The sequence below is a fragment of the Mobula birostris genome, chromosome 2, assembly GCF_030028105.1.
Source record: "Mobula birostris isolate sMobBir1 chromosome 2, sMobBir1.hap1, whole genome shotgun sequence".
Lineage (NCBI taxonomy): Eukaryota > Metazoa > Chordata > Chondrichthyes > Myliobatiformes > Myliobatidae > Mobula > Mobula birostris.
Window position 1 is genome coordinate 32886661 of NC_092371.1, and position 13333 is coordinate 32899993.

Genomic DNA, 13333 nt, shown 5'->3' on the forward strand with positions numbered 1-13333 from the left:
ACGGGTCCTTTTCAGAATGGCAGGCGGTGACCAGTGGGGTACCGCAGGGTTCAGTGCTGGGACTGCAGCTGTTTACAATATACATTAATGATTTAGATGAGGGAATTAAAAGTAACATTAGCAAATTTGCCGATGACACAAAGCTGGGTGGCAGTGTGAAATGTGAGGAGGATGTTATGAGAATACAGGGTGACTTGGACAGGTTGGGTGAGTGGGCAGATGCATGGCAGATGCAGTTTAATGTGGATAAATGTGAGGTTATCCACTTTGGTGGTAAGAACGGGAAGGTAGATTATTATCTAAATGGAGTCAAGTTAGGAAAAGAGGAAGCACAACGAGATCTAGGTGTTCTTGTACATCAGTCACTGAAAGCAAGCATGCAATTACAGCAGGCAGTGAAGAAGGCTAATGGCATGCTGGCCTTCATAACAAGGGGAATTGAGTACAAGAGCAAAGAGGTCCTTCTGCAGCTGTACAGGGCCACACCTGGAGTACTGTGTGCAGTTTTGGTCTCCAAATTTGAGGAAGGACATTCTTGCTATTGAGGGAGAGCAGCGTAGGTTCACAAGGTTAATCCCCGTGATGGCGGGACTGTCATATGTCGAAAGATTGGAGCGACTGGGCTTGTATACTCTGGAATTTAGAAGGCTGAGAGGGGATCTTATTGAAACATATAAGATTATTAAGGGATTGGACACGCTGCAGGCAGGAAGAATGTTCCCGCTGATGGGTGAGTCCAGACCCAGAGGCCACAGTTTAAGAATTAGGGGTAGGCCATTTACAGCAGAGTTGAGGAAAAACTTTTTCACCCAGAGAGTGGTGGATATATGGAATGCTCTGCCCCAGAAGGCTATGGAGGCCAAGTCTCTGGATGCTTTCAAGAAAGAGATGGATAGCGCTCTTAAAGATAGCGGAATCAAAAGTTATGGGGCTAAGGCAGGAACTGGATACTGATAGTGGATGATCAGCCATGATTACAGTGAATGGCGGTGCTGGCTTGAAGGGCCGAAAGGCCTATTCCTGCACCTATTGTCTATTGTCTATTGATTTGCTTAGAGTGTTCTTTTATCTTCATGGTGTAGCTTTTGCCAGGATAATGACTCACCAGCAGTTGGACCTTCCAGATACAGGTGTACTTTTACTACAATCAATTGAAACACCTTGGCTGCACACTGGTGATGTTCATTTAACTAATTATGTGACTTCTAAACCAATTGGCTGCACCTGTGATGATTTGGTATGTCATGTTAAAGGGGGTGAATACTTACGTAATTATTTTGTGTTTTCTATGTGACAGGGTCCTGAATGACCCCTAAGAACTGTGGTTTTGAAAAGAGGGAGAGAGAGAGTTGTCCAACACAGACACCTTGTTAAAAGAGAGAGAAAGAAGGAGAGAGAGAGGCGAAGACTGCTTTGAGATGGTGTTATGGTTTTTTGGCAGCATGTTTATACTTTCTACAAGGACACTGGCAGCTTCCAAGTTCTTACAGAGAGAGAGGGGAGGAGCCACTTGATGTACAGTTGGTATTCAGTACGGTGAGATAAATAGAAGGTCAGTTGTTAGACCTACAGATACATGGTTTTGGACACTGAATGAGCTTTGGTGTGCCCACAGAAAAGGTGGGTTTTGGAGGATCGATCAGGAGAATCGATCAGTGGCTCTCGCAGTGTGAAAAGGGTGTGACCGGTGGGGAGTTATTCGTGTGTCCGACCCTCGCCTGGGTTGATAACTCTACCACAGATGAACGGTCCTCTTTCTTGTGGTCACAGTCGGTGACTTCTAAAAGATTTCGGAGGACAACGGGAAGATTGACGGTGTCAGCTCATCTGAAGACTCAAATCTCTCTCTCTCTCTCTATCCCTCTACCACTACTCAACTCAATACCACAAACTGAACTGAAATTTATTTATCTTTGTAAGACTAGTTACCCCTAGACTCGAAGAAGCTTGGTTTACATATATATTTCCAAACTTACTTATATATAATCATTGCTAGCCTGTTTTATATATCTAGTTTTATATTACTGTAATGCGTAGTTACTAATAAATACCATTAGTTAATAGCAATACTGGACTCGAAATTGTTTTCCATTTCTGCTGGATCTTTAACCTGTCACGGGTTACGTGACAAAATTGGGGCCTGCATATCCGGCATTTGAATGAGTTGTGGGAGGCTTGTCTGAATTGATTGGGGGAAAATCCCTTTTGATTTGTTTGTGTGGAAAAACAGCAGAAATGGACATCAGTGTTGAGAGGTTTCTGTTGGAACCAACCCCTGAAGAACTGGATGATGCTAAGAGTGATGTGCTGTTGGGAATTGCTCAAAAGTGAAGACTAACAGTGACCACAAGAATGAGACAAGCTCAGATGCAGACGATAATAGCTCAGCATTATATAGCTAAGGGAAAGTTTGATGAGGAGGTGTTGGAGTTATTCGCTGAGGGTAAGGTACTTACTGAGACTGAGGTTCAGCTGCAATTGAAATTGAAATAAAAACAGCTCGAGGCTGATGAAGCAGAGAAGTAGAGGATCCATGAGGCTAGAAAGGCAGACAAACGCAGAGAGTTTGAGAGGGAGATGGTGTGGCAAGGAATTCCAGTGCCAAGCCGTAGTAGGGAGCCGGTTGTACCATTTAATATTAGCCAAGAAATTAAATTGATACCTCCATTTGAGGAAACAGAAGTCGATAGGTATTTCCTACAATTTGAAATAGTGGCCATGAATCGGAACTGGCCAAGAGATCAGTGGGCTGTTCTGTTACAAAGTGTGATTAAAGGGAAGGCCCAATGAGCGTATTCGGCGTTGTCTGTTGTAGACGCAAATGATTATGATGTAGTGAAAGGTGCTGTACTTAAAGTTTACGAGTTGGTCCCAGAGCCATACAGGCAAAGGTTCCAAAATTTGAGGAAGCGTTGGGACCGCACGTATTTGGAGTTTGACCATGAGATGCAGATGTACTTTGATCGCTGGTGTACCTCGAAAGGGGCAAGTGAGGATCTTGACAACCTGAAAGAGTTGATATTGATTGAACAGTTTAAAGGTTGCGTCCCTGATGGTATAAGGACGTACTTAGATGAGAAGGAGGCAGTGACACTGTCAGAGTCTGTTAGATTAGCAGACAAGTATGCCTTAACTCATAAGGTTAGGTTTTTTCCGAATAGGAGTTACCAAAAACGTAGTAGAGATAATGCACCGGCTAAACCAGAAAGTAAGACAGGGACTAGTGACAAAAGTAAGGAGGAAGGAAAGCAGTCGGGGGGAAAACTTCCCAGTTTCAAGTGTTACTTTTGCGGGAAACCTGGTGATGTGGTGTCCAATTGTTTTGCTATGAAGAGGGAAAAAGGAAAAGAGAAAGAGAAAACCCCAAATGCCTGCGTTCAGACGGTTAAAACACTGCTGAAGAAGGAGTGGTCCGACGGAGTTCAAGAGGAACTCGAGAGATTTACTTCAAATGGGTTTGTGTCTCTAAAGGAGGGGTCAACCCCAGTTCCAGTGAGAATCTGGAGAGATACTGGAGCTTTTCAGTCCCTGGCATTAAAGAGTGTTTTGGAATTTGGTGCTGCGACAGAGACTGGTGAAGTGAATATTATCAAAGGTATTGGAAAGGGGACTGGGGCCGTGCCTTTGCATAAGATAGTTTTGAAATGCGAATTGGTATCCAGACCAGTCACAATAGGGGCGTGATCTGAACTACCGATAGACCATGTTGATGTCTTACTTGGTAATGACCTTGCAGGTGGAGATGCTTACCCTGCAGTTTAGCTCACAAGTAAGCCTGCTGCTGCTGAAGACCCACCCATAGATGCTGATGTGTATCCCGCATGAGCAGTAACCAGAAGTATGTTTAAAAAGTCTGCTGATGCCAGTGTTGATTTATCTAACTTTCCTACCGTCCCTATACCAACAGGACTTAGAGGGTAGTAAGACTGAGGAGAGTAAGGAGGATGAGAAAGACTTGTCCTTATAAAGGAAGGAATTCATAGAGGAAAAAAATAAAGATCCTGAAACTGTGGCTTTAAAAGAGACAGCTCTCTCTGAGGATGAAATTCAGAAAGAGACAGTGGGATATTACCTTAAAGATGGGGTGTTGATGAGAAAGTGGAGACCAGCCACTGTGCCTGAAAGTGAGGATTGGGCTATTGTGCATCAGGTAGTGGTTCCAAAGGTTTACAGGGCTGAAATTTTAAACTTGGCCCACAAGATGCCTTTAGGTGGACATTTTGGAGTGAGAAAGACAGTGAGCAGGATTATGAAGGAATTCTACTGGCCTAGTTTAAGAAAAGATGGTGTGAATTTTTGCAGGACTTGCCATACCTGTCAGGTTGAGGGGAAACTTAATCAGGATATTCAAGTAGCACCACTTAAACTGAACCCTGCTTTTGGTGAACCTTTTTCTAGGGTCATAGTGGATGGTGTTGGCCCATTGCCAAAGACTGCAGCTAGTCATCAGTATGTGCTAACTGTTATGTGTGCTGCATCTAGGTTCCCTGAAGCGGTATCTCTGGGAAACAACCAGGCCAAGACTGCGGTAAAAGCATTCAGTAAGTTTTTCACACTGGTAGCTCTGCCCAGAGAAATTCAATTTGACCAGGGTAGTAACTTTACTTCGAGAACATTCCAGGGGATAGTTGGAGAATTGGGAGCTAAGCACATTGTGTCATCTGCATCTCACACAGAGGGAGCCTTGGAACAGTCAAGTCCACTCTTAAGACCATGATTAAAACATGTTGTGTGAAAAATGGGAAAAATTGGGATGAGGGGGTTCCCCTACTCCTATTTACTGTTAGAGACTTAATTCAAGAATCCCTGGGGTTCAGTCCTTTTGAATTCATTTTCAACCATAGGCCCAAAGGACCTTTGACCCTACTCAGAGAACTGTGGTCTGATTTGGAAATGTGTGTCAGCGTATTAGATTATGTTTTGAAATTCCAGAAAAGATTTAATAAGGTTTGTGACCTTGCAAAGGAAAGTTTGCAGAATGTTCAAATTAAAATAAAACACTTGTTTGATAGGATGGCACTTGGGAGGATTGTTATGAAAACAAATGGAGTCGTGAAGGCTGGGAATGAGGTGCAAAATCATTTTAACCCGCTGAATCTAGTATCATCAAGATTTAAGAATTCCATTGTTTTGAAAAATATTACTGATAAGGTCCATCAGTTGGAATCTACACCTCAAAAACGATTGAAAGAATTAATTAGCAAGCATAAAGATTTATTCCCTGACATTCCAAGACGGTGTACAACTGAAGTGCATGACGTCGTTGTAAATTCAGCCCAGACGATCAAAGAGCATCCTTACAGAATGAATTTAGAGAAAAGTAAAATGGTTGAACAAGAAATTGGAAACAAGAAGGAACAAGGAAAGAGAGTGGATGACTGTATTGATACAGTGGGGAAGGCTAAATACCTTACAAAGATTGACCTGTTAAAAGGATATTGATGTGTTCCTTTAACAGAGAAGGCCAGAGAAATATCAGCATTTGTGACACCATCTGGACTGTATGAATACAACGTTTTAACATCCGGGTTAAAAATGCTCCAGGGACACTTCAAAGAATGATCAATTCTGTGATTAGAGGGTTAGAAAACACAGGGGCTTATATTGATGATTTAGTGGTCTGGAATGACACAAGGGAAGAGCATATTGCAGTGGTAGAAAAACTGATTTGAAAGGCTGTCCAAGGCTAATCTTACTGTGAACCTCGCTAAAAGTGATTTTGGTCATGCCACAGTTACATATCTGGGTTATGTAGTAGGCCAGGGCCAACCAGCTCCTGTACCGGCCAAGGTTCAAGCTGTTGCTCAGGTTCCTGTTCCGTCCAGCAAGAGAGCTTTGAGAAGGTTTTTACGAATAGTTGGGTATTATCGTAAGTTTTGTAAGAACTTTTCAGACATCGCTCGCCTCCTAACGAAACTCCTAGGGAAGAGGGTAAGATTTGTATGGAGTGATCTTTGCCAGGAGGCATTTTAATGCCTGAAAACCATCCTGTGTTATCATTCTGTGCTCAAAGAACCTGATTTTTCCAAGCCATCTTCTATAGCGACAGGCGCTAGCGATGAAGCTGCTGGGGCAGTACTGTTACAGAAGGGTGTGGATGACATTGAACACCCAGTAGTTTATTTCTCAAAGAAATTTAATGCGCATCAGAAAAAATATTCCACTGTTGGAAAGGAATTACTAGCACTTATTTTGGCTTTACAACATTTTGAGGTCTATGTTTGTCCTGCCCAGAGACCACTTGTGGTTAACATGGATCACAATCTGTTAGTGTTTCTAACTAAGATGAGGGATAAGAATACGTTATTAAATTGGAGTCTGATATTGCAAGAATATGACTTAGAAATCAAACATGTGAAAGGTACTGACAACATTATAGCTGATTGTTTATCTAGCTGTTAAATTAGAAATTGTACATATTTTTGCTCTGTTATCTGATGACTATACATGCATTGTTTTAAACTTTGTAATTTACATTTAAACTAAAATTTTGACTGCATCAAAATTTTTTTCTAAAAGGAAGGGGGTGTGACGGGGTCCTGAATTACCCCTATGAACTGTGCTTTTGTAAAGAGAGAGAGAGTTGTCCAACACAGACAAATTGTTAAAAGAGAGAGAAAGAAGGAGAGAGAGAGGCAAAGATTACTTTGAGATGGTGTTATGGTTTTTCCGCAGCATGTTTATACTTTCTACAAGGACACTAGCAGCTTCCAAGTTCTTACAGAGAGAGAGGGGAGGAGCTGCTTGATGGACAGTTGGTACTCGGCACGGTGAGATAAATAGAAGGTCAGCTGTTAGACCTACAGACACATGGTTTTGGATACTAAATGAGCTTTGTTGTGCCCACAGAAAAAGTGGGTTTTGGAGGATCGATCAGGAGAATCGATCAGTGGCTCTCGCAGTGCAAAGACGGTGGGGAATTATTTGTGTGTCCAACCCTCGCCTGGGTTGATAACTCTACCACAGAAGAACGGTCCCCTTGTTGTGGTTACAGTCAGTGACTTCTAAAGGATTTCGGAGGACAACGGGAAGATTGACAGTGTCAGCTTACCTGAAGACTCAAATCTCTCTCTCTCTGTCTCTCCATCACTACTCAACTCAATACCACAAACTGAACTGAACTTTACTCATCTTTGTAAGGCTATCTATTTACCCCTAGACTCAAAGAAGTTTGGTTTTCATAGAGGGAGTACAAAGAAGGTTCACCAGATTGATTCCTGGGATGGCAGGACTTTCATATGATGAAAGACTGGATGAACTAGGCTTATACTCGTTGGAATTTAGAAGATTGAGGGGGGATCTGATTGAAACGTATAAAATCCTAAAGGGATTGGACAGGCAAGATGCAGGAAGATTGTTCCCAATGTTGGGGAAGTCCAGAACGAGGGGTCACAGTTTGAGGATAAAGGGGAAGCCTTTTAGGACCGAGATTAGGAAAAACTTCTTCACACAGAGAGTGGTGAATCTGTGGAATTCTCTGCCACAGGAAACAGTTGAGGCCAGTTCATTGGCTATATTTAAGAGGGAGTTAGATATGGCCCTGGTGGCTAAAGGGATCAGGGGGTATGGAGGGAAGGCTGGTACAGGGTTCTGAGTTGGATGATCAGCCATGATCATACTGAATGGCGGTGCAGGCTCGAAGGGCCGAATGGTCTACTCCTGCACCTATTTTCTATGTTTCTATGTTTCTATATATATTTCCACACTTACTTATATATAATCATTGCTAACCTGCTTTATATATCTGATTTTATATTACTGTATTGCGTAGTTACTAATAAATACCATTAGTTAATAGCAATACTGGACTCCCAAGTGTTTTCCATTTCTGCTGGATCTTTAACCCATCATGGGGTATGTGACATATACTTATAATGAATTTAGAGCACTTTGTAGAGATGAGTTTTCACTTTGACATGAAAAAATCTTTTTCTGTTGTTCAGTGTCAAAAAAAGTCAAATTAAATCCATTATGATTCAATTTTGTAAAAATAAAATATGAAAGCTTTCGAGGGAGGTGAATTATTTTTATAAGCACTGTATTTAATGGAGAGCTTTATTGATTCTTGATTAGTCAGGGCATGAAGGGATACAAGCAGAAGGCAGGAGATTGGGGCTGAGAGGAAAAGTGGATCAGCCATGATGAAATGGTGGAGTAGGTGTGATGGGTCAAATGCCTAATTCTTAGAGTCTTATGGTCATCCTTGACTGTGTCCCCTTCCAACCAGCTTTGGCCATCTCCTGTCACATGCCTCTGTAATTCACTTTACTCCACTGTAATACTGGTATCTGATATATCCCTCTCAAACTGCAGGGGGAATTCTATCATATTATGATCACTGCCTCCAATTTTCTTTCTTTGTTTGCAGTTCCCTAATCAAATCTGGTTCATTACACAACTCGCAGTCCAGAACTGCCTTTTCCCTAGTAGGCTCCACCACAAGCTGCTTTAAAACAGCCATCGTGTAGACATTCTACAAATTCCAGCACCAACCCAATCTACCTGCAGATAGAAATCCCCCAAGACATTTTTCTTATATACTGTCAAACTTTCTGGCTTATATACTGTCTCTCAAAGGTTACGGCGAGAAGGCAGGAGAATGGGCTTGAGAGGAATAAATAAATGAGCTACAATGAAATGGTGGAGCAGACTTGATTCTTTAAATAGCCTAATTCTGCTCCTATGTCTTATGGTCATATGGCATATACCCTCAAGGCACAAGTGCCATGAAAACTAGCCAATTTCAACAGCCTCGCAATACATTATGAACAAGACAAACATAAATTGACATAAGTTTACATAAACCGAAGAAGATGGACACCATTTTAATGTCCATGTGGACATTATATACATACCAATGTGTCTTACAACATGAAGACTTTCACTCAAGTTATATATTGCCACCATCCCCAAAATCAAGTTAACCCTTTCACCACAATTGCCAAGGAAAATAAAAATCTTTGAATACTTGAAGAAATAGCACAATGTTCTATGAGTATAAATGTTCACCTCAGACAGAGCAGATGCACATTTGTACAGAAAGTAATGGATTAAATGTGCTTGATGGATGTTGGTCTCAAATATTGGATCATAATTTCTGAAGGATAAATATCCAAGAGCTTAAACTAACATTTTCACTATAGACTGAAATCTTGTACACTGTCTAATCCAATAGTTTTGATTATTAGTTTCAATTTGAAGTAATAACAATTGAAATTATTCCTGTATTAAATTTTAATTAATACCATTGTGACTCACCATATTTGTTCACCAAGCAGTTTTCCAGATTCATCTATTACTTCCTCGATAGTTAAGTTGCCGTTTGTGTCGTGAGCAGAGTTAAAGTTTGTGACAACTCGTGAAGGAATTCCCAGGCATCTCAAAACTGCAGGAATGTAAAAGAAATGGAATTGACTAGAACTGCTGAAGAATCATCCACTATACTCTGATAGAGGGATTATTGGGGTTAGTCCATGTAGCAATTAACTGATTTCAGGCACTGGTCTTCAGATTCAGATATGCATTGAAGATAAAATCTGAAAGAATGGGTAGGCAATGTTGAGTTAAATTCATTTCTTGTGTGTATTTGGGTGCTTATATACGGGAACACGAGGTATCACAAATATGGAGAGCTGAACTGGTAGATATAAAAGTAGTGTGTGTACGCGTGCATGTGTGTTTATTTAACAGGCAAAACTTGGTGAGATGCAGCCACCAGTTGTGAAGGATGGTTATTGAAGGTCTGGGCCTCCTTCTTGCTCCCTTTACACCCATGAATGTGCTGCTGCACACAGCTCCAATCTGCTAATCAAATTCACAGATGACACGACTTTGATCAGCATTATTTCTAGCGGTGATGAGACAGCCTACCGAGGAGAAACTGACACCCTGACACAGTGGTGCTAAGATAACAACCTCTCCATCAATGTCCAAAAAACAAAAGAGCTGATTGTGGATTACAAGAGGAACAGAGACAGGATTGGCTCGATCAACATCAATGGGTCTGCAGTTGAGAGGGTGAGTAGTTTCAAGTTCCTCGGCATACACATCATCGATGATCTCACCTGGACTGCACACACCCGCTTTGTGGCAAAAAAAAGCACAACAGCGTCTCTCCTACCTCAAGTGACTGAAGAAGTTCGGCATGAACTCTCAGATCCTCAAGCCCTTCTACAAGGCACCGTTGAGAGCATCCTGACTGGCTGTATCACTGCCTGATACAGGAACTGCTCCAACCTTGATCACTGGGCACTGCAGACAGTGGTACCGACAACCCGACACATTTGCGGATGTGAACTTCCCTCCACTGAGGACATTTATGGCAGCAGGTGTGTAAAAAAGGCCTGGAAGATCACTGGGGACACCAGTCACCCCAACCATAAACTGTTTCAGCTGCTTCTGCCTGGCAAATGGTACCACAGCATTAAAGCCAGGACCATCAGACTACAGAACAGCTTCTTTCCATAGCAATTAGACTTACAGATTTACTTGTCTGTACATTGCAACGGAGACAAAAAGCAAAGATTTTTACTCCCTCACATTGTGGGATGGATGTAAGATTTAAATAAATTTTAATTCTATGCACACCAAAAATCATCAATCAAATCCACTAAGGACATCAAGGCATTGAAAACTATTGCCTAAGAGCAAGACAAACCAGCTGGTGGCCTGCTCTGCACACTGCTGGACTATTGTTCCTTTAGTGAATTGTTTTGAAATCCAAACAGCTTCACCACTCCTGAGTGGTGACAAAGACTTTGCTCTGTGTCTGAGATCATGCATGCTCTTGATTTTCTCACATGGTGCTGTCCCAAAATTTCTCACCATGGGAGATTATGTAAAGTGGTGTGAAGCATGCAGAAAACTGCACAAAATTCATGCTGAGTCTTTCTGTCTCACAGAATTCCCAATCTTTTTGTGGCAAATGGCAGGCATAGAGATTTTCAAAGTGAAAGGAGACAAACTGAAAAGATTTCATTGCTTCGGGTGTGATAGAATCGGAGAGACAAGAGGGGGAGGTGCTGCATTGCTTGTCAGAGAAAATATTACAGCGGTGCTCTGGCAGGATAGATTAGAGGGCTCATTTAGGGAGGCTATTTGGGTGGAACTGAGGAATGGGAAAGGTGCAGTAACACTTATAGGGGTGTATTATAGAGTACCTAATGGGGAGCGAGAAGTGGTGGAGCAAATTTGTAAGGAGATACAGGTGTACCCCGCTTTTCAAACGTTCACTTTACGAAACCTCACTGTTACGAAAGACCTACATTAGTACCCTGTTTTCACTTTCAGAAGGTGTTTTCACTGTTACGGAAAAAAAGCAGCGCGCGATAAAAGGCAGCGCATGCCTCGAGCAGCCGCTCTCCCCAGATTCGGAACTGCATTCTTGTCGGCATTGCTTAAACACGTGCCTGTGAGCAGCCGTTTGCAAGATCAGTTCTAAGGTATCAGAAAAGCCTGAAAGAGCTCGTAAGGGTGTTACACTTAGCGTAAAACTAGACATAATTAAGCATTTTGATCGTGGTGAACGAGTAAGGACAATGTGAGTTTGGCTTGTGGAAGCTGACGAACATGATGTTGAAGAGGTTTTGGCATCCCATGACCAAGAACTGACAGATGAAGAGCTGATGCAATTGGAAGAAAAAAGGATAAAAATTGAAACCAAATGAGTAATGATAAAGTACAACTTTAATTTTGAAAGGGTACGTCGGTTTAGGGGATATTTGCAGGATGGTTTGAGTCCTTACAAAGAACTGTGTGATAGAAAAATGCACGAGGCTCAGCAGTCAAGCAAGCCTTCCACATCAGATAACGAACCTTGACTTTCGTCATCGAGGCGGGCAGAGATAGAAGAAGATGGGTTGCCTGCTCTAATGGAAACAGACGATGACAAGGTGACACCCCAGTGTCCCACCACCCCAACCCCCAGGCCACAGACAGATACCGATTAGCGGAGAATACAACGGTAGCTGGGAGACACACAGCACATCTTTAAGAAAAAAGCCGAAATAAACATGCTAATTAATTAGGTGCCGCCGACAAGTAATTGTCGGCCCAGATCAGAGACAACGCAATCGGAAATTGGCACTGATCTGGGCCAACAATTACAAGCCAGGAGGCACCTAATTAATTAGCTTGTTTATTTCAGTTTTTTTCTTAAAGATGTGCTGTGTGCCTCCCGGCTACCGCTGCATTCCTGCATGCTTCATGGCAATGTATCACTCGGCAGCCTGGAGGGTGGGGGCCACTGCACCATCCCAACCTGCGACGCCTCAGCCTAACACACCAACATCAGTGTGCTCGGCGCTGTCTTCCTAATTCCAGTAAGTGATACTACACTGTACATACATTATTTCTACTTTATATAGGCTGTGTATTTTTACATGTTATTTGGTATGATTTGGCAGCTTCATAGCTTAAAGGTTATTGGAGAGCGTGTTCTTGCCAACAGCGCTTGCGTGAGATTTTCTGCCAACAGCGCTTGCATGAGATTTTCGCTATGGAGAACAGTTTAATAATGATTGTGGAAAAGTATTTCTTCTTTATATAGGCTGTGTATTTATCATATCATTCCTGCTTTTACTATATGTTACTGTTATTTTAGGTTTTATGTGTTATTTGGCATGATTTGGTAGGTTGTTTTGGGTCTGCGAACGCTCACACAATTTTCCCATATAAATAAATGGTAATTGCTTCTTCGCTTTACGACATTTCGGTTTACGAACCGTTTCATAAGAACGCTCTATCTTCGGAGGACGGGGGAAACCTGTAGTAGATATTTGTGGTAAGCACAAGGTTGTAATTGTGGGAGATTTTAATTTTCCACACATAGACTGGGAAGCTCATACTGTAAAAGGGTTGGATGTTTTGGAGTTTGTAAAATGTGTGCAGGGTAGTTTTTTGCACCAATACATAGAGGTACCAACTAGAGAAGGGGCAGTGTTGGATCTCCTGTTAAGAAATGAGATAGGTCAGGTGACGGAGGTATGTGTTGGGGAGCACTTCGGGTCTAGTGATCACAATGCCATTAGTTTCAATATAATTATGGAGGAGGATAGGTCTGGACCCAGGGTTGAGATTTTTGATTGGAGAAAGGCTAACTTTGAGGAGATGCGAAAGGATTTAGAAGGAGTGGATTGGGACAAATTGTTTTATGGGAAGGATGTAATAGAGAAATGGAGGTCATTTAAAGGTGAAATTTTGAGGGTACAGAATCTTTATATTCCTGTTAGGTTGAAAGGAAAGGTTAGAAGTTTGGGAGAGCCATGGTTTTCAAGGGATATTGGAAACTTGGTTCAGAAAAAGAGAGGTATCTACAATAAATATAGGCAGCATG

The 13333-nt window shown here is 42.0% G+C and overlaps 1 protein-coding gene across 2 annotated transcripts in view; it reads right to left on the reverse strand.

Annotated features, from left to right (window-relative positions):
• Nucleotides 1-13333, reverse strand: part of LOC140185900 (protein-glutamine gamma-glutamyltransferase 2-like) — a 71008-nt gene that overhangs the window by 16570 nt on the left and 41105 nt on the right. For both annotated transcript variants that reach the window (XM_072239713.1, XM_072239708.1), the window contains exon 7: nucleotides 9259-9385. In XM_072239713.1, the coding sequence (XP_072095814.1) occupies nucleotides 9259-9385 (127 nt within the window). The remainder of the gene's footprint in view (nucleotides 1-9258; nucleotides 9386-13333) is intronic.